The following is a 20,673-nucleotide window of genomic DNA, read 5'->3' on the forward strand; positions in this document are numbered from 1 at the left end:
TTGAATGACATCCTTGCTGGATAAAGAATTCTTGGCTGCATATTTTTCCAATTCAGCACATTAAATATATCCTGCCACTCCTTTCTGGCCTGCCAAGTTTCTATAGATAGGTCTGCTACAAATCTGATCTGTTTTCCCTTGTACATTAAGGACTTTTTTTCCCTTGCTGCTTTCATGATTCTCTCCTTGCCTGAGTATTTTGTGAATTTCAGTATGATATGCCTTGTTGATGGTAGGCTTTTGTTGAATCTAGTGGGAGTCCTCTGTGCTTCCTGGATTTTGATTTCTGTGCCTTTCCTCAGGTTAGGAAAGTTTTCTGCTATGATTTGCTCACATAACCACTCTACCCCTTTTTCTCTCTATTCATTTCCTAGGGCCTCTATGAGTCTGCTGTTGTCCCTTTTTAATGAGTCACTGATTTCTCTAATTCTTAAATCATGCTCTTTTGCCTTAGTCTCCCTCTTTTTTTTCCTCATTATTCTCCATAAACTTGTCCTCTATATCGCTGATTTGCTGCTCTGCTTCATACATCCTTGCCGCCATGGCATCTATTTGAGATTGCAGCTCAGTTATAGCATTTTTTATTTCATTCTGACTAGCTTTTACTTCTTTTATCTCCACAGAAAGGGATTCTAATCTATTTTTGACCGCAACTAGTATTCTTATTATCATGATTCTAAATTCTAGTTCAGACGTATTGCTTGTATCTGTGTTGATTAAGTCCCTGGCTGTCATTTCTTCCTGTTCTTTCTTTTGGGGTGAATTCCTTCGTTTCATCATTTTGAAGGAAGAAAAGGAATTAATAAGGCAAAGAAAATGAAAATTAAAAAATGAAAAATAACACATACAAAATAATCAAATAAATGATGATAGTTCCTAGATGTTTTGGTTGTTGTTCTGGTTGATGTTCTGGTTGTTGAAAGGAACTTTATAGACTAGAGAAAAAAGGGAAAGATAAAAAAAGAAAAAAAAAGGAAAAGGTTTACAAATTTGAAAAAAATGACCATAATGAAATAGAATAAAATGAAATGATGGAAGTAAAATACAATTTGAAAAATTTACAAAAAAGTAAAAAATATAATTGAAAAATATTAAAGAAAAATATTTTTAATAAAAATTGAAAACAAATAAATTTTTTCTCTTTCTGTATTCAAGAATAAGAAAAGAAAAAGAAATAAAAATGAATAGATGGACCAGTGAACGGACTGAAATATGATTTAAATTACATCGGTCCCTTAGAAGTCAAACCATGAAGTGCTTTGTAGTATATAAACTATGCAGAGAGACTTGTGGTGTTCCTGAAGAGAGAGATTGACCCAGTTGGTCAGAGCTTAGTGTAACGACTCTGTTCTACACTAGATGGCACTCCTTAGCTTACTGGGGTGGATTGTTGTGGCTCTTGGAGTTGTGTATGTGCATGCGAGGAAGGGATGAAAATGGTGCCACCCAGCTACCCAGTCTCTAGCATTGGAACTCTGTTTTCCCTGACCAGCAATCCTGCACCCCTTCTTTATCTCTGGCTCTGCTCACTCCCCACTTTTACACTGTCCGTGACCAAGCCATCAGGTTGCCAGGTCGCATCTCCCTCCTGAGTTTTATCTCAGATGTGGCTCTTTCCCAGCCCCTCACTTCTGAGGATTTGTGGCTTTGATCCATTTTGACTGCCTACGGGAGAGTCTCACCGAGCAATGGCCAGGTGCTCTCCCACCCCCAGGAACTTTTGCGGGACTGTGCAGCTGCTGATGCGCAGAGACTGTGGCTGGGTGCCAGCCCACCCCAGAAAAAGTTTATGTGATTTTATAGCAGCAGCATTTCAGGGATTATGGTAAATCACAACACACATCTGGTGCCAGGCATCCCACTTAATGTCCTTGTTCCAGCACCAGCGAATGTGGTTGTTCTTCAGGGTCCACTGGGACCTTTGCCTGTAGGGTGGCCGCACAGCCTCTACCAAATGTCCTCCTAGCAGGGGAAATGTCTCTCCCTGTGTGGCCCGAGGACCTGAGGATCTCACTCTCTGCTCCCGGGGATTCGCCTTTCCCACCAGAGCACCACCAGGTATCTAGCTGTGGAGTTTCAGACTTTGCAATCCCCCTATTTATAGAGTCTTAATGAAATTTAAACCCTCTTCTTCCTCCTTTCTCCCTTTTTGTGTTCAGTCCCTTGTGTACTCTTTCTTTTCTCTCCAGCTGCTTTTGGATGGGGGAGGATGCTTTCCTCCCCACCATCTCCATCATCTCTCCACAAGCAAAAACAGCTCCCTGCCTTCCATGGCTTCTCTTTACCCCAGTTCATCTCTACATGCCATGTACCTGCTGAGTCCTGTGGTTCAGGTTGTGCATATTGTTGTGTTAATCCTGAAATCAGTCTTCTAGATGTGCAGGGTGGTTTAGTGTTGATCTGGCTGTATTTCAGGGATGAGAGATGTAAAAAAACTTCCATGCTCTTCCACCATCTTGACCCCTCTGTGTCTGATTTTTTAGACAGGACTCTCCTATCTTATTTTTTAAAAATTTCCTGAATATTTTTATTTATCCTTGTGCATTACTCCTTCAAGAACTGCAAAGTTTCTTTACCCTAGAATTGAGCAGGTAATGTTAATAATATTTATTTAAATCAGAGGAATAAGCTGCATTCCATGACTAGAAGTGTTTGCATAACTCATTCTGTATACCCGCTTTCCTTGTATAAATTGCTTCTCTTATCATCTTAATGCAACCCTCTAAAAAGGAAGAATTTTTTGTTTGTTTGCTTATTTGTTTGTTTTTATAAAGCCAAGTTATCATTTGTTTGTAAGGGGGAAATCAAAGCAAAAGACATGATATTCAAACACTGATTTGCTTAAGTGCTATGAAATATATTTGAAAAATAATTGCCAAAAAAATTTTACCTTTACAGTTGCCAGGCACTTCATGACAAAACAAACCAGGTATCTGTTTCTCCGTTAATGTTGGAGATGTAGTGAAATTACATTTTTTTATACACAGTCCTCATAATTTCATGTAGGTTACCTTTCTTTTATTGAAACAGAATAACCACTAGATGCAAATGTGGTCATGGCTTTAAATTGTGCTATCATCATAAATTGATAATTAAATTATAACCATCAATATCCTCTTAAGTTTTTACATGGGCATGTCTTTATATTATAGCCTGGATTCTACTTGTTTTGTCGACAAACACCTTTCTGCAAATATTACCTTGTTATGTGAATAAATTTTTATTATTTTCATACCTTCTTGCATATCTATTTCCTAGAGACATCTAAATATGTATGTATGGATTCTGTTAAATTTTTAAAGAATTAAACTGTTTTTCCATTTCTAGAACCCCATCATTTTATCTCTGTGTGTTGACATATACTGCTGGGAACTTTTTTTTTTAAAGAAAAAAATAAACCTCCAGAGAATATAGAAATTCTTTAGTCCTATGTGAGCCTGTTTGTAAACCAGCTTGTCAATATGTATCAGAAATGTAAAAAACACTTTCTATACCTGGTTGAATTGTATATAGCTGTCATACATTATATATATATTCTGATGATCCCCCACAATTTTTCCAAATGCTATTCAGCATATTTTTACTCTCAGTTCCATACATTTCCATATAACTATAGATCTCTTTACATAATCCACCTTTCTTTAAAGCCTATCCATTCTCCTTTATTGTATTCCAAGCATGCCTTTCATCACTCCAAGTAAGTCTCAGGGAGGCCTGTAAGGTTGTGTCTAATTCCTTTGCCTTGGAAGTTTAAATTCACCATGTCACCCATGCTCAGCACATTAAGTGGTAAACATATTTTGCCTGAAGCTTTCTACATGCCTCTTTTAAAGTTTCTCCCATGACTTATTGAGCTTTAACTCTATTGTTAATATTCTTTTCAGACCAAGAGAGGCAGTAAATCTAAAACAAACTTACAGATTTTACCGCTATAACTTTCAGACCCACCTAGTCTCCTTTGAGGAGAAAATTGTTCCTTTTAGTAGGATATTTTTCCTATGTGTCTGATTGCTACTCTCCAGTGATTAATTCTTTAATTATATCAAACAGTTTTTCTCCTAGAAGTTAAAAATACTAAAATAAAATTATTTATTTCCACTTATTTTTCCATTAGAGTGGACAAGTATGTGTATATGTATATATAAAAATATATTTTATTTTCAGGTCTTGTTTTTAGTTACTTCACTAGTTTAACCTGAGATGGTTCAATAGACAATAGTTATTTTTGTTATTATTGGTGTTTCTTTTATAGATAAAACACGAATCATGGAAATTAATCAGCAAGAATTTTTAAGTAGCTGCCAAATACATGCCAGCCCTAAGGATACCAGGACTAAGGATGCTTGTTTCCTAAGGCCACATCAGCCTTGAGCACCATATATATACATTATATGATTTTAAGGTCATGTGAATACTCTTTCTAATTCCCTTTCATGTTCTCCTCAGTATCTTTCACCTCTTCAATCTGTGAATTTTTGTGAAGAAAATTTACTTAATGGGATATGAACTTATTTAGAAGATAGTAGTATGACTTTGTGTTTTAGAGCTTTGGCTTTGGAATGGGCCTGTTATGTTCCAAATGCTGGACCCACACATACATAATGGGCTCTCTTGGATAATTAATGAAACTACTTTACAGCCCCCTGTGCCAAAGGTTTAGTCAAATGAGAGGAAGGATATTATTCAAAATATTTAACACTTGGAAGAGCCCAACTCTGAACCATTCAGAAGAACACTGCTCAAAGCAGGATCTTGAAGGATCCCTGATGTGTCAATCCTCACATACCTAGTAGTGAGAGATCATAGGGGAGCAACTGAAGTGCTGCTAGGACACTCAGGGTGCTTTGACAATGATTATTTAACTCAACTGGTTGGGAAATACTTAACTATTTTAATTGGTTCAACTGAACTGGACTAACCCAGTGACTGTCACAGATACTAAATTATTTATATCAGATCTTTTCCAAATACATTTTTCTAAGGATAACAACAATGATATCAGAAAAGGATAAAAGGAAAGACATAATAGATTGACTTGAAGGGTAAACAGGAATCAAACATGTTATAATAATCAGTGGTCACAGCACCAGCAATATCACCTTATTCAAGTTGTTCCAATGGCAAGATCCTGACTATGTCTTAGTTCCCCTTGTTTATACCTAAGGCTAACTCTCCAGGATTCCCAGAGATTTAGTGACCTACCAATTGCCTTTACACTAAAATCCTTTTTTTTGTTTAAGTTAACCAGATTTAATTCCTCTGGTTTCTAACTGAGAATACTCATAAATATCTGGTAACAGGACTAGATTACTGGCAGTAATACCTCCTAATATGTAGAATTTATTTGCTGCCATACCCTCATATGTGGAATTAATTTGCTGAAGAATTCTATAATTCTTCATAGAAAAATTTTTTTTTTGCTATGTTGTGTTAAATTATGGTGTGTTGTATATTCGGAATAAAAGCAACAACTTCAAGGACTTGTCTGGAAAATATCAGGACTTTGCAGTGTGTTCATTGATTCTTATGACCATCATTAAGATTTTTCAGAAAGAGATAAGCTTCAGACTTTTCAAACACAAGAAATAAAGAAAAGGAAGTTTTATAATAAATACTTTTTCTCCCTGTCATTTCATACCCAATTCGACTGAAATATGGATAATTTGATTCTTTGCATTGATGGAAAATATACTGTAATCCAAATTTAAGCACTGATATACTAAGGCAGAAAGATAGAATTCTCAGAGGATAAGATGAGGTAAAAGATAAATCTGAACTCTTAAGCCTCTTTCACATGCCTCTGGTTAACCCAGTGGTTTCAACTTTGGCTGTACATTGCCTTTTAAAAAATAATGATGCTTTGTTCCTAACCATTGAAATTCTTATTCAGTTTAATTTTTCTTAGAAAGTGGTTTGAGCATTGTTTTTGAAAAAGTTCCCTAGGTAATTCTTGAGGAATAACTCTTTCTCATTGAAGAAGTCTCTGGAATGTAGCCTGGAGGACAGAATCATATTCCAGGTTTTGATTTATCTCAGTTCGAAGTCATTAATTTGTGAACCAGAGGGTGGTTAGAGCACAAAGCCATGCTGTGAGGAAACAGAAGTTCTCACATTCAAAAACTGTGCATAAATGTGATCTTTGGGTGTTGTTTCTAGCCAATTAAATAAACCTGTAACAAATACATTGTAAGCTAGAGGTTCTTAAGATAATTATATTGAAATAAAATGTGACTTTAATATTCTGTATTTTTATTCTTCTGACAATTAAATGAAATACTATAAGTAAATTACCTAGCGGAGTGCCTGACAAAAGGAGTAACTCACTGGAAGCAAGTGATTATCACCATAAGTACTATTATTATCCTTACCACTCCTTCCACTAACAGTACTTTAACTACTACTACGACTACTACTGACAGCTAGAGACCAGGTGTTTCCTAAATAAATCCAGTGAATCACTCAACAATTTTGAGGTGCTCTTTCTTATATGCTGCAGCACAAATGATTTGTGTAGAGTTTTTTTCTTCCATTTTTTTTAAAAGATTTAAAAACATTTTTTTTCAGTAATCTCTACACCCAACATGGGGCTGGAAGTTACAACCCCAGGGGCAAGAGTTGCATGCTCTACCGACTTGTAGGTACCCTACAAACAATTTATATTTTTAAATATATTTTTATTAGATTTTTGAGAGAGTGCAAGTGGGGTAGGGGCAGAGAAAGATAGGGACAGAGGATTCAAAGCAGGCTCTGTGCTGACAGGCTGACAGGCTGACAGCAGGGAACCCAATGCAGGGCTCAAATTTCTGAACCTGTGAGATCATGACCTGAGCTGAGGTCGGATACTCAATCGACTGAGCCAGCCAGGCACCCCTATTCAGATTTATTTATTTATTTATTTATTTATACTTTTTAAATATAATTTATTGTCAAGTTGTCTAACATACAGTGTGTAAAGTATGATCTTGGTTTTGGGGTAGATTCCTGTGGTTCATCGCTTACATACAACACCCAGGGCTCATCCCAACAAGTGCCTTCCTCAATGCCCGTCACCCATTTTCCCCTCTCCCCTACCCCCCCATCCACCCTCAGTTTGTTCTCTGTATTTAAGAGTCTCTTATGGTTTGTCTTCCTCCCTTTCTGTTTGTAACTATTTTTTTCCCTTCCTTTCCCCCGTGGTCTTCTGTTAAGTTTCTCAAGATCCACATGTGAGTGAAAACATGATATTTTTAAGTATTACTTTGATACTTAAGAAAGAAGTTGTTACCTATTGTTAAGTGCCAATATTCTGCCCTCTTTTCTGGTTCTTTTTTTTTCTTTTCTTAATGTTTAATTTTTTTGGAGAGAGAGAGAGAGCATGAGCAGGGGAGAGGGGCAGAGGCGGCAGAGGAGAGACAGACAGAGAGAGAGAGAGAGAGAGAGAGAGAGAGAGACTCAAGCAGGCTCCATGATCAACTCAGAGCCTGACGTGGGACTCCATCCCATGACCCTGGGATCATGACCTGAGCTGAAATCAAGAGTTGGATGCTCAACCAACTGAGCCACCCAGCATCCTTTTTATTGTTCTTGACAAAACTTAATATTAAGTCCCATTTCCACCCCCTACTTTCAACATCTTTATTGGCGAGATTTATAGTGTTGAAATTATTTGGCAGAACTAGTTATTTTTCTTCACACAAATTCTTTGAAATCAATTAATATAACTCATGCTGGCCCTAAAATCCCCAAATTTCTTGCTTAAATGTGTGGTTCTTTTTGTTGATTTAATTTATGCCTTGTTGGGAAAAGTGGGTCTGTAGTATCCACAGTATGTCTGTCTGTGTTTAAGTTTGTATTTATCTGACTGTATTTGGTTGAAAGGTGAAATTGTAAGGTCCTCTTTCCAGTATGTAAGAATATGTAGCAACTGAGGGTGCTGGGGTAGCTCAGTATGTTAAGCATCAAACTTTTGATTTTGGTTCAGTTCATTGTTTGTAGGGTCAAGCCCTGCTTTGGGCTCTGCACTGACATCACGGACCTTGCTTGGGATTTTCTCTCTCCCTCTCTTTCTGCCACTCCCCTGCTTGCTCTCTATCCCTCAAAATAAATAAATAAACTTAAAAAAGGAATATGTAGCAAGTACTTGTTATTTGTTTACTATCTAGATCTTTCCTTGTCTACAAACAGGTCATCATTCTTATGTAATCTTTTTCTGTAGGCTTCAATATCTTTCTAACAACTTCTTAAAACATGATTGAGCTAATTTTAAAATGGCATCTTTGCTTCATCTCTGTACATATCTTTGTCTAGGGCTCCACCTGTTCACTCTTGGCAATTGCTTTCATCATAACCAGCCTGAGTTATATCTGGAAAAAGGCAGGAAAGAATTTCTGAGTCATAAAATTTCTCTTACACATATCAGCACTGAGTTAAGGAGAAAATAAATCATTTTCATTCATTTAGAAAGCAAACAAATGATTCTGTCTAAAGTTCTACTTGCACAACTTAATATACTCAATGGTTGTTGCACAGAGGAGAGGGAATACATATAATAAAATAAATGCAGGGTTTGGTCTGATAGAGATTTGAGTGTAAATCCAATCTCAAACATTTAGAAACTGTATGATATTTGTAGGCAACTATTTAACCTATATAAGCCCTTGTATTTTTGTCAATAATATGGTAATAAATTTTACTATGAAATATAATTTTGTAGATTAGAAATAGTGTATTAAAAGTACTTGACACAGGTATATCCACTATCATCACTGTTATTTAACATAATACTGGAGGTTCTAGCCTCAGAAATCAGGTAACCAAAAGAAATAAAGGCATTCAAATTAGCAAGGAAAAAGTAAAACTTTCACTATTTTCAGATGACATAATTCTCTATGTAGAAAAACCAAAAGACTCCACCAAAAAATTACTAGAACTGATACATGAATTCAGTCAAGTCTTAGAATATAAAATCAACAAAGAGAAATCTGTTGCATTTCTCTACACCAGTAATGAAGCAGCACAAAGAAATTTCCTTGAAGAAATCAAGGAATCAATCTCATTTACAATTGCTCCCCAAACCATAAGACATCAGGAATAAACCTAAGCAATGAGCTAAAAGATCTGTACTATGAAAACTATAAAACTGATGGTGGCAGTGCCTGGGTGGTTCAGTTGGGTAAGCATCCAACTTTTGATCTTGGTTCAGGTCATGATCTCATGGTTTGTGGGAATAAGCCCCACATTGGGCTCTGTGATGATAACATGGAACCTCCTTGGGACTCTCTCTCTCTTTCTCTCTTTGCCCCTCCCCTGCTTGTGCTCTCTCTCTCTCTCTCTCTCTCAAATAAATAAATAAACTTAAAAAAAACCCACTGATCAGTGAAATTGAAGGTGACACAAAGAAATGGAAAAACAGTTTATGCTCAAGGATTGGAAGAACAAATATTGTTAAAATGTTGATATTAACCCAAAGCAATCCCCATCAAATACCACCGGCATTTTTCACAGAATTAGAACAAACAATCTTAAAATTTGTATGGAACCACAGAAGATGCTGAATAGCCAAAGAAATCTTGAAAAAGAAAAGCAAGGTGTGCCTAGGTGGCTCAGTTGGTTAAACATCCAAGTCTTGATTTCAGCTCAGGTCATGATCTCACAGTTCGTGAGTCTGATCCCCATGTGAAGCTGTGCACTGACAGAGTGGAGCCTTCTTGGGATTCTCTTTATCCTTCTCTCTCTGCCCCTCCCCAACTCTCTATCTCTCTCTGTCTCTCTTTCTCTCTCTAAAATAAATAAATAAACATTAGGAAAAAATTAAAAACAAAAAGCTGGAGGCATCACAATTTCAAACTTCAAGTAATTTTACAAAGCGATAGTGACCAAGACAATATGGTACTGGCACAAAAACAGACATATAGATCATAGAACAGAACAGAAAACCCAGAAATGGACCCACAAGTTTATGGTCAACTTTGACACAGCAAGAAAGAACATTCAGTGAGACAAAGACAGTCTTTTAAACAAATGGTATTGAGAAAACTGGACAGCAAAATGAAAAAAGAATGTAAGTGTACTACTTTCTCACACCATACACAAAAATAAACTCAAATGGATGAAAGAGCTAAATGTGAGACAGGACACCATCAAAATCCTAGAGGAGAAGATAGGCAGCAACCTCTTTGACATTGGCCATAGCAACCTCTTATTAGATATGTCTCCTGAGGCAAGGGAAACAAAAGAAAAAAAAAAAAAAACTAGTGGAACTTCATCAAGTTAAAAAGCTTCTGCACTGCAAAGGAAACAATCAACAAAACTAAAAGTAAAAATTTTGGATGGGAGAAGATATTTGCCAATGACATATCTGATAAAGGGTTAGTATCCAAAATATACACAAAACTTACACAACTCAACCTTAAAAAAAAAATCCAATTAAAAATGTACAGAAGACATGAATAGACGTTTCTCCAAATTTCATGCAGATGGCCAACAGACATGAAAAGATGCTAAACATCACTCATCATCAGAAATACAAATCAGGGGTGCCTGGGTGGCTCAGTCGGTTGAGCGACTTCGGTTCAGGTGATGATCTCGCGGTTTTTAAGTTTGAGCCCTCCCATCGAGCTCTGTGCTAACAACTTGGAGCCTGGAGCCTGCTTTGGATTCTGTGTCTCCTTCTCTCTCTGCTCATCCCCCACTTGTGCTCTGTCTCTGTCTCTCAAAAATAAATAAAATGTAAAAAAATTAAAAAAAATTAGAAATACAAATCAAAACTTCAATGAAATATCACTTCATACCTGTCAGAATGGCTAGAATTAACAACACCGGAAAAAACTGGTGTTGATGAGGATACGGAGAAAGGGGAACCGTCTTATACTGTTGGTGGGTGCAAATGCAAACTGCTGCAGCCACTCTGGAAAACAGTATGGAGGTGCCTCAAAAGTTAAAAATAGAACCATTCCATGACCCAGCAATTGTATTATTAGATAATTATCCAGAGGATACAAAAATATTGATTTGAAGGGATATATGCATCCTGATGCTTATAGCAGCATTATCAACAATAGCCAAATTATGGAATGAGCCAAAATGTCCATTGACTGATGAATGGATAAAGAAGATGTGGTATACATATCTACAATGGAATATTACTCAGCCATCAAAAAGAATGAAATCTTGCTAGTTACAAAGAAATGGGTGGACCTAGAGAGTATTATACTAAACAAAGAAGTCAGTCAGAGAAGACAAATACTACATGATTTCACTCACATGTGGAATTTTCATCTTATTCTAAGTATTTTAATTACTTACACTAGAACAATGAGTAATTAATAAGTAAAAAGAAATTAATTACTTACACTAAAATGTGAGCTATCCAAGGTCAGAGAGTTTATTTTATTTACTGTTATTTCTGGTATACAATTGAAACTAATATGTTTACTGAATGAATAAACAGAATTCCATTTTTAACTTACAATTTACTAAAAATACAAAGTCTTTTCCATTATGTAGCTATGCTCAGATATTTTATTTTATTTTTTCTTACATTTATTTATTTTATTTTTGAGAGACAGAGAGAGAGTACAAATGGTAGAGGGGCACAGAGAGGGGGACACAGAATCCAAAGCAGCCTCCAGGCTCTGAGCTGTCAGCACAGAGCCCGATGGGGGCTTGAACTCACAAACTGTGAGATCATGTCCTGAGCCAAAGTCGGACGCTCAACTGATGGAGCCACCCAGGAGCCCCCAATGTTCAGATATTTTATAAGGAGGATTAGCCTAGGTGTATCTATTAAATATATATTTATTTCATTCACACAAATATTTAAAAACTCACTTTACAAAATCCTCACAAACATTGTGCTATTGCCAAAAGTTGTTGATCCATAGGCAACCAAATAAGCTGTTCTTTAGAAATATGTTAAAAATCACTCAGTTAGGTAATAAGCCACTTATCAAAAGTAAATTTATTGGAGGTTTTAAAAAAATTTTTAATGTGTATTTATTTTTCAGAGAGACAGAGAGACAGAGAGAGAGAGGGCATGAGTGGGGGAAGAATAGAGAAAGAGGGGGAGACACAGAATCCAGAGCAGGCTCCAGGCTCTGAACTGTCAGCAAAGAGTGAGACTTGGGGCTTGAACCCATAAGCTATGAGATCATGACCTGAGCTGAAGTCGGACACTTAACCCACTGAGCCACCCAGGTGCTCCAATTAATTAGAGTTTTATGGATAGGTAATTATTGATAATTTTTTTTCTGACATAAGGCATCTGTTCTTTTTTATTTTTTTATCTATTTTTTTAAGTCCGAGCTTAACCGACTGAGCCACCCAGACGCCTCTTATCCATTTCTATAATAGCTGTAATATAGTAATAACTATTTTCGGAATTCCCGCCAAGTTTTGTGTACTGAAATATTCCCTGCCAATTAGTTGAATTTTCCATTAATAAATAGCAGTGATGTAAAAAATACTGTCTTAATGACATTACAAATATTGTTTTCCATAAGTACTAAGATTAGTGGCCACAGGGGCGCCTGGGTGGCGCAGTCGGTTAAGCGTCCGACTTCAGCCAGGTCACGATCTCACAGTCCGTGAGTTCGAGCCCCGCGTCAGGCTCTGGGCTGATGGCTCAGAGCCTGGAGCCTGTTTCCGATTCTGTGTCTCCTTCTCTCTCTGCCCCTCCCCCGTTCATGCTCTGTCTCTCTCTGTCCCAAAAATAAATAAACGTTGAAAAAAAAAATTAAAAAAAAAAAAGATTAGTGGCCACAAAGTGAATAAAGCCCTGAAAATATTGTTTAAATAATATGCAAAAACATAGTTTTAAAAACATATGGTTTTGATTGCATAGGAGAAAGATTTGATGTAATTTTTTAAAATTTCTTTCATTATTGCAACTAAATGAAATTTTATATGGATTACTTTCACATTCATTAGTGCTTTGGGCACAAATCCACTGGATTGCTCTTTCCTGCTAATCAGAGATGACTTCAGTATCTTAGATTTATGGGCTACCAAAAAGTTCAGGAAAAATTTAAATAACCTGAGAAGTTTTTCTAGCTTAAATTGAAATGATCTTATACTTTATTTTGTCCTTTTAGGCAAATTGGGAAAATAACATTCATAGATATTTTAAGCATATTTTCTAGTTTTGCAGGGAAATAATTGCATATAGATATACATCATGATGTTCTAATTGACATATATTGTGTAATTATTACCACAGTATGTTTAGTTAATATCCATAATGCCATATAACTATAAACAAAAGAAAAAACCCTTGTCTTTGTGATGAGAATTCTTAGGATTTACTCTTAACAACTTTCCTTTATATCATATAGCAGTGTTAACATCATGTTGTATATTAGATCCCTAGTACTTATTTATCTTATGACTAGAAGTTTGTACCTTTTGATACCTCCTCCTCTAACCCTCACCTCTGATTACTACAAATCTGATCTCTTTTTCTGTAAGTTTTTTTTGATTCTGCATATAAGTGAGATCATACAATATTTGTCTTTCTCTGTATGACTTATTTCACTTAACATAATGCCTGCAAGGTTCATCCATGTTGTCACAAATGGTAAGATTTCCTTATTTTTAATAGCTGCACAATTCTCTGTTGGATGTATAAAATGTGTGAATGTGTGTATGGGTGTGTATCACAACTTCTTTATCCATTCATCCATGTCTTGGCTATTATAAATAATGTTTCTATGAACATGGGGTGCAGATATCTTTTTTAGTTAGTGTTTTCAGTTTCTTTGGATATATTTTTAGAAATGGAATTTCTGGATCATATGTTAGTTCTATTTTTACTTTAAATATTGTTTTAAATGTCTATTTATTTATTTTAAGAGAGAGTGTGTGATTGGGGGAAGGGCAGAAAGAGAGGGAAAGAGAGAATCCCAAGCACCCTTCACACAGACAGTTCAGCGTGAAGCCTGACACGGGGCTTGAGCTCACAAACCGTGAGATCATGACCTGAGCCAAAATCAAGTCAAATGCTTAACTGACTGATCCACTCAGGTGCCCCTGTATTTTTACCTTTTTGAGAAACCTCTATATTGTTTTCCATAATGGCTGTACCAATTTACAATCCCACCAACAATGTACAAGAGATCTTTTTTGTCCTCATCCCACCAGCATTTGTTACCTCTTTTCTTCTTGATGATGGCTACTCTTAGTAGGTGTGAGGTGATATCTCATTGTGGTTTTAATTTTTACTTCCTTAATGACTAGTGATGTTATACATCTTTCATAGATGTTAGCCATTTGTATATTTTTTGAAAAATTTCTGTTCAGATCTTTTGCCCATTTTTAAAATTGAATTATTTGGGGGTTTTTGCCATTGAGTTGTGGAAGTGTGTTGTATATTTCAGATATTAACCTCTTCTCAAATATATGGTTGGCAATATTATTTACCATTCTGCAGATTCTCTTCTCACTTTGTTGATGGTTAAGTCTTGTGCAGAAGGTTTTTATTCTGATGTACTCACATTTATTTTTAATTTAGTTTTTTGCTTTAGGCATAATTCTTAAAAAACTCATTACCAAGACCCAAATCAAGGAGGCTGTTTATATATTTCTCTAGGAGTTTCATGGCTTCAGGTCCTACATTTAAGTATTTAATCCATTTTGAGTTATTTTTTCTGAGTGGTGTAAGATAGGCCTCAAGTTTTATTCTCTTATATATGAATATCCAGTTTCCCCAGAACCATTTATTAAAGAGACTGTCTTTTCTCCACTGAGTATTTTTGACTCCCTTGTCAAATATACTTGATCATACATGCCTGAGTTTATTTCTGAGTTCTCAATTCTGTTCCAGTGGTCTATTTGTCTGTTTTTATACCAGTACCATATTGTTTTAATTATTACAGCTTTATAGTATAGCTTTAAAAAAGAAAGTCTGGGAGCGCCTGGGTGGCGCAGTCGGTTAAGCGTCCGACTTCAGCCTGGTCACGATCTCGCGGTCCATGAGTTCGAGCCCCACGTCAGGCTCTGGGCTGATGGCTCAGAGCCTGGAGCCTGTTTCTGATTCTGTGTCTCCCTCTCTCTCTGCCCCTCCCCCGTTCATGCTCTGTCTCTCTCTGTCCCAAAAATAAATAAACGTTGAAAAAAAAAATTAAAAAAGAAAGTCTGATGCTTCTTGCTTTGTTCTTCTTAGGATTTCTTTGGCTCTTTGGTTTCTTTCTTTTTTTTTTCTTTTTTTTTTTTTTGCAAGTTCATGTAAATTTTAGGAGTATTTTTTTCCTTTTTTTGGTAATGAATACTATTTCAATCTTGAAGAGGATTGCATTGAATCTGTAGGTGGCTTTGGTAGTATTTACATTTAAACAATATTAATTATTCCAATGTATGAATAACACAGGATATTTTTTCATTTATTTGTGTCTTCTTTAATTCTTTCATTAAAATCTTGTAGTTTTCATAGTAAAGATCTTTCACCTCATTGGTAAAATTTTTTTTTTTTTCAACGTTTATTTATTTTTGGGACAGAGAGAGACAGAGCATGAACGGGGAAGGGGCAGAGAGAGAGGGAGACACAGAATCAGAAACAGGCTCCAGGCTCTGAGCCATAAGCCCAGAGCCTGACGCGGGGCTCGAACTCACGGACCGCGAGATCGTGACCTGGCTGAAGCCGGACGCCCAGCCGACTGCGCCACCCAGGCGCCCCTAAAATTTATTCTTAAATATTTCATTGTTTTTGATGCTATTGTAATGGGATCAATTTCTTTATTTCCTTTTCAAAAAATTTGTTGTTAGTGTATAGAAGCACTACTGATTATTTGTATGTTAATTTTTTATCCTGCAACTTTCTGAATGTTGATTAATTCTAACAGTTTTTTTGGTTGATTTTTTTTTTGGATATTCTGTATATAAAATCATGTCAGTATGTTAACTAACTGGAATTAAAAATAAACACTTAACATAAAAAATCCTAAAAATAGTGAAATAAAATCATGTCATCTGCAAATAGTGATTTTATTTCTTTCTGTTCAATTCTGATGACTTTTATTTATTTTTCTTGCCTGATTGTTCTAGCTAGAACTTCTAGTACTATGTTGAATCCAAGTGGTGAGAGTGGGCACTTTTGTTTCTGACCTTAGAGGAAAAGATTTTGACCTTTCATCATTGAGTATGATGTTAGCTGTGGGCTTCTTATAATGACCTTTATTATGTTGAGACATGTTCCTTCTATGCCTAATTTGTTAGATATTTTTTTAATCATGAATAGAGGTTACATTATGCCACATACTTTTTTTCTGCATCTATTTAGAGAATTATACAGTTCTTTTCTTTCATTCAATTAATGTGAAGTATCACATTGTTTGTGTATGTTGAAACATCTTTGCATCCACATAAGTTCCACTTAATCATGATGAATGGTCTTTTTATTGTGCTACTGAAATCAGTTTCCTAGTATTTTATTGAGCATATTTGCATCTATATTTATCAGGGATATTGACCTATAGTTCTCTTTTCTGGTAATGTCCTTATCTGGCTTTGGTATCAGGATACTGCAGCCTTCATAAAATGAGTTTGGAAGTGTTCTTTTCTCTCTCTGTCTCTGTCTCTCTTTCTCTCTTTTTAATAGTTTGAGAAATATTGGTTTTACTTCTTTAAATGTTTGGTCAATTTCATCAGTACAGCCATCCGGCCCTGGATTTTTCTTCACTGGGATATTTTTGACAACTGTTCCATCTCCTTATCAGTATATGTGCTATCTATCTATAAGGAAAGAGAAATAGAACATATGCTATATTAGATATGAGAAAGGTGAAAACACTACAGGTGCAGACATTTAAAACCATAAAAGGCTATTATGAATCACTACGTGCCAATAAATTTGAGTATTTAGGTAAAATGGACAATTGCCTGGAAAAGCAAAACCTTAGAAAATCTTTGCAAAATGGAGTGCCTGGCTGGCTTAGTCAGTAGAGCATGCAACTCTTGATTTCAGAGTCATGAATTCAAGCCTTTGTTGGGCATACAGCCAAAAAAAAAAAAGAAAGAAAAAAAAAGAGAAAATCTTCACAAAAGAAACAGAAGATGTAAATAATTTTGTGTCTGTTAAAGAAACTGAATACATAATTGAAAATCTTCCCATAAAGGCCCATTTTGTTTGGTAATCTGTGAATTCTACCAATTATTTAAGAAGACATATGTCAATCTTAACAAGATTACTCTTAACGCTTCTAAAGAGTAGAAGAAAAACAGTCTTAAACTTTTTAAATTAGCCTTTAAAACATCTCAAAACATTACAAGAAGAAAATGACTAGCCAATTTCATAAATAAACAATATGCAAAATTGTAATAATATATTAGTATACTGAATCCAGAAATATATACAAATGGCTATTTATCACAACCAAGTTGGGTTTATTCCAGAAATGTAAGGTTAGTGTAACATTAAAGAGTGTATCAATATATTTCACTACATTTTCAGAATAAATGAAAAACATCCTATAATCATTTTTTCAGAAACCCTTATTTTTTTTCAATTTTTTGTTCATTGGACTCAGTCCTAGTACCATTTCTATAACAATTCCTGAGGTTTCAGAGCTTCATGTAAGCACTATAATAAAATATGTCAACTCTTGAAGGCATTCTTCTTCAGAAAAACCTGCTAACAGCAGGGCCCTTTGAATCACATCCTGTAGATCAATCTGACATTACTTTTTAGCGGTCCTTCCTGAGATCTCTCTGGAGCCTCAAAAAAAAAAAAAAAGGAAACAATAATTATTTTACGGCTATCATAATTACTGAAATGGAATCACATGACATTTCTGCATACACCTTTGCAAAAGTGTGCTTCTTTGCTTGTTAAAACGTTGTTAGAGAAGGAGTGAAAATTCTGTATGTCAGAATCGAGTGCAATTCACAGATGGCATCTTCCCACTTTTAATTCTTGTCTGAGCAGTTAATGGAGGTGAAGAGAGGCAACTCAGTCCCAAAAGTTGGTTTATGAATGACCACTCACTCCCAGACTACTTTTATTTGCTATTACAACTACAACTTAAAAGTTATGATAATGCTATAGGCACATCAAAAACTGCTTCCTAGTTACAATTTAGCTATGTGTTCTTTTCTCTGATATAAATTGCTTGATATTCTAAATTATTAAATGCAACATCATTATCTGGGCAACCTAAGGATGGTGTTTAAAAAAACATGAATATTAATGCTAACATCTATTACAACAATGATGTTCCTGTACTTTTATACCCATAAAACTGAGGAAAAATCCATACAATTCTGTGATGTGTCTTCTGTTAATGAAAAACAAAAGTGGAAACTATATCTATGACTTAAAATGAGGTCATTATCCATTTTCTACCTTTTTTTGAGATAAACTTTGGCTAAAATCTTGGCAATGTCACTTGCTTAATTTTCCTGAGGCCTCAATTTCTCATTTGTGAAATTGTTGCAAGAATACCTATCTTGTAGAAATTATGTGAGAATTGCACAAAATAACATGAAATTTGTCTGGTGGTGTCTAGCATTTAATATGCTCAATCAACTTTGAGTTTCCTTGGCTTCTTATACCAATTTCATTTCTGTTTCCCACTCACAGACCCAGAAAAAAGAGCTCCTTAATCAGTCTCTTTTAATTGATGTATCAAATTAGGGATGTATCCTTAATTGATGTGAGCAAATTTATAGGTTGGGACAAGCCAATTATCTTTTCTCAATAAATGAACTCTGTCATAAGTACTGGGTCAACTGGTAGTTTCCTGAATTATAAGATTATGTCAAGTTGATTTGGGGGCCTCTCATATTAATGTTATATAAAATGAGGCAGTGAAGAAAGTGGACAGATACTTTAAGGGGAAGCAAATGCAACAGTATGAGAAAGATTGCATAGTTTCCAATGTACAAAGCTAGCATCCTTGTTTCCTAATATTTCTTATCCCATATTTAGTGTTTCATTATGCCATGTTGTCACTCTACTCTTTTTATTTTGTATGCCCTTTTCAAGTATATACTTTTTTAGTTTAGCTAACTTAAATGTGTTCTAATATTACAGTCAAATGAATTTGAGTTATTAACTACTCCAGTGTTTTTTTTAAATTCTGTTACTTAGAGCAACTTTTATTTTTCAAGATACTAAGTTAACACCATGAGTTTAATTGGTAATTGATTTTTAAGCCAACTATAAAATTGGCTAATAAGTTTGCTGATATTACATAGTGTGTTTTGACACTGACCTTTTTACCTTAAAAATATTGGTAGATTCATCATATATTCCAATATTGAAGAAGACAGAGATTATAAAGACTACATAAAACTAAGGAGGAAAAATGATCAAAAAGTTTGTCCAATAGTTAATTGAATGGATTGCACATGAAATATCATGGTCCCAAATTTTAGTACATATTAATATTAATGAATATATTATTTAGGATGATTTCGGCACGAGTTGAAAAAGACACCTAATTAAAAGGATAAAGTTATTTATTATGTAAGAAGAGGCAAACTATCCAATGATGTCAGCAAGATTCTCTGTCTGTTCACTGTGCTATCCTCAATGTGTTGGCTGTTGTCCATAGTCTTGTCTTTTCATGTATCCAGAATGCTGCTGCAGGCTCTGTGATCCAATATAGCTTTGTCCAGAACATAACAGGCAGTTGCCCACTGCAGACTGTTTTTAAATCCTGGAATTTAGATTTCCCCAAAAGTCTCCCAGCACACTACCTCTTAAATCCCATTGGTTAAATTTCTGGTATTCTCACTCTATTGTCCAAGAACAACTATAAATAATTCCTCTTTATTCTCAAATGTTTTCCCATTTGGATGATAAATTATCATTATGTTTGTCCACATGCCTATGCCTTAGGAGAATGAGATTCTAGGAGCATGAAAAAGCAAATAATCTTGTGTTTTTAGCTTCTCATAAAGTGATTTTGGCAAGGGATAATGTAATGGCTTTGGGGTAGTCAACCAATAATCTTACAGACATGAAATTACATGTGGTTGTAAAAACAAAGAGACACTGATATTACATGTCTGTAATAACATGTCTGCCACATTTTAAGTATAGAACACTTTCTAATTTCTGATTATGAAGTTAGACATTGTACAAATTAGATTAATTTTTGCTAAAATTCTCTGTGATGATCAGAGTGCCTGTGAATGTGAATTTAGGAAAAAGTACAAATGAGTAGTCAATTTTACTATTAGGGGAAATCCAATCTGGTCTTCTATATAAAAATATTGATAAATATTAACAACTTTTCCACTCTTTATTTTTTTACTACTTTTGAGTACATTCTAAATATTTTCTTTGGTTTTCCTTTAGAATTAGACCCAGTGACCAAGCAACTTATGCTCCATACAGCTAAACCAACTTTTGGTCATCTGAAAGATGTAAGTAAAATGATCAACTTATAATAAATATCATTATCCATAGTAATTAAATTCAAGCATCTATTATATTTTAATGTTCGGTAGACTTGCTACTAAAATGACTGGAATATTATCCACTCTCTAGAAAATAATACAGTAAGATATTTACACATATTTATGTATTTTAATGTTAGTTATGGTAATGCTTTTGGTAATATAGAGATTTATAAAAGACTACACAAACTTTCATATATCAACAAAAATGTACCATATAATTAGCCTTGCATAAGAGTTTCACCTATGTTTTCTTCTAGGAGTTTTACAATTTCAGATCTTATATTTAAGTCTCTAATT

At 35.0% G+C, this 20,673-nt stretch overlaps 1 protein-coding gene across 1 annotated transcript in view; it reads left to right on the forward strand.

The window, feature by feature from the left end:
• Positions 1-20,364, forward strand: part of LOC122495983 (cyclic nucleotide-binding domain-containing protein 1-like) — a 250,448-nt gene extending 230,084 nt beyond the window's left edge. Inside the window, exon 8 of the mRNA XM_043602185.1 lies at positions 20,273-20,364. Coding sequence (XP_043458120.1) covers positions 20,273-20,364 — 92 coding nt within the window. The remainder of the gene's footprint in view (positions 1-20,272) is intronic.
• The last annotated feature ends 309 nt before the right edge of the window (positions 20,365-20,673 follow it).

The sequence above is a fragment of the Prionailurus bengalensis genome, chromosome F2 (assembly GCF_016509475.1).
Source record: "Prionailurus bengalensis isolate Pbe53 chromosome F2, Fcat_Pben_1.1_paternal_pri, whole genome shotgun sequence".
In the NCBI taxonomy this organism is placed as follows: Eukaryota; Metazoa; Chordata; class Mammalia; order Carnivora; family Felidae; genus Prionailurus; species Prionailurus bengalensis.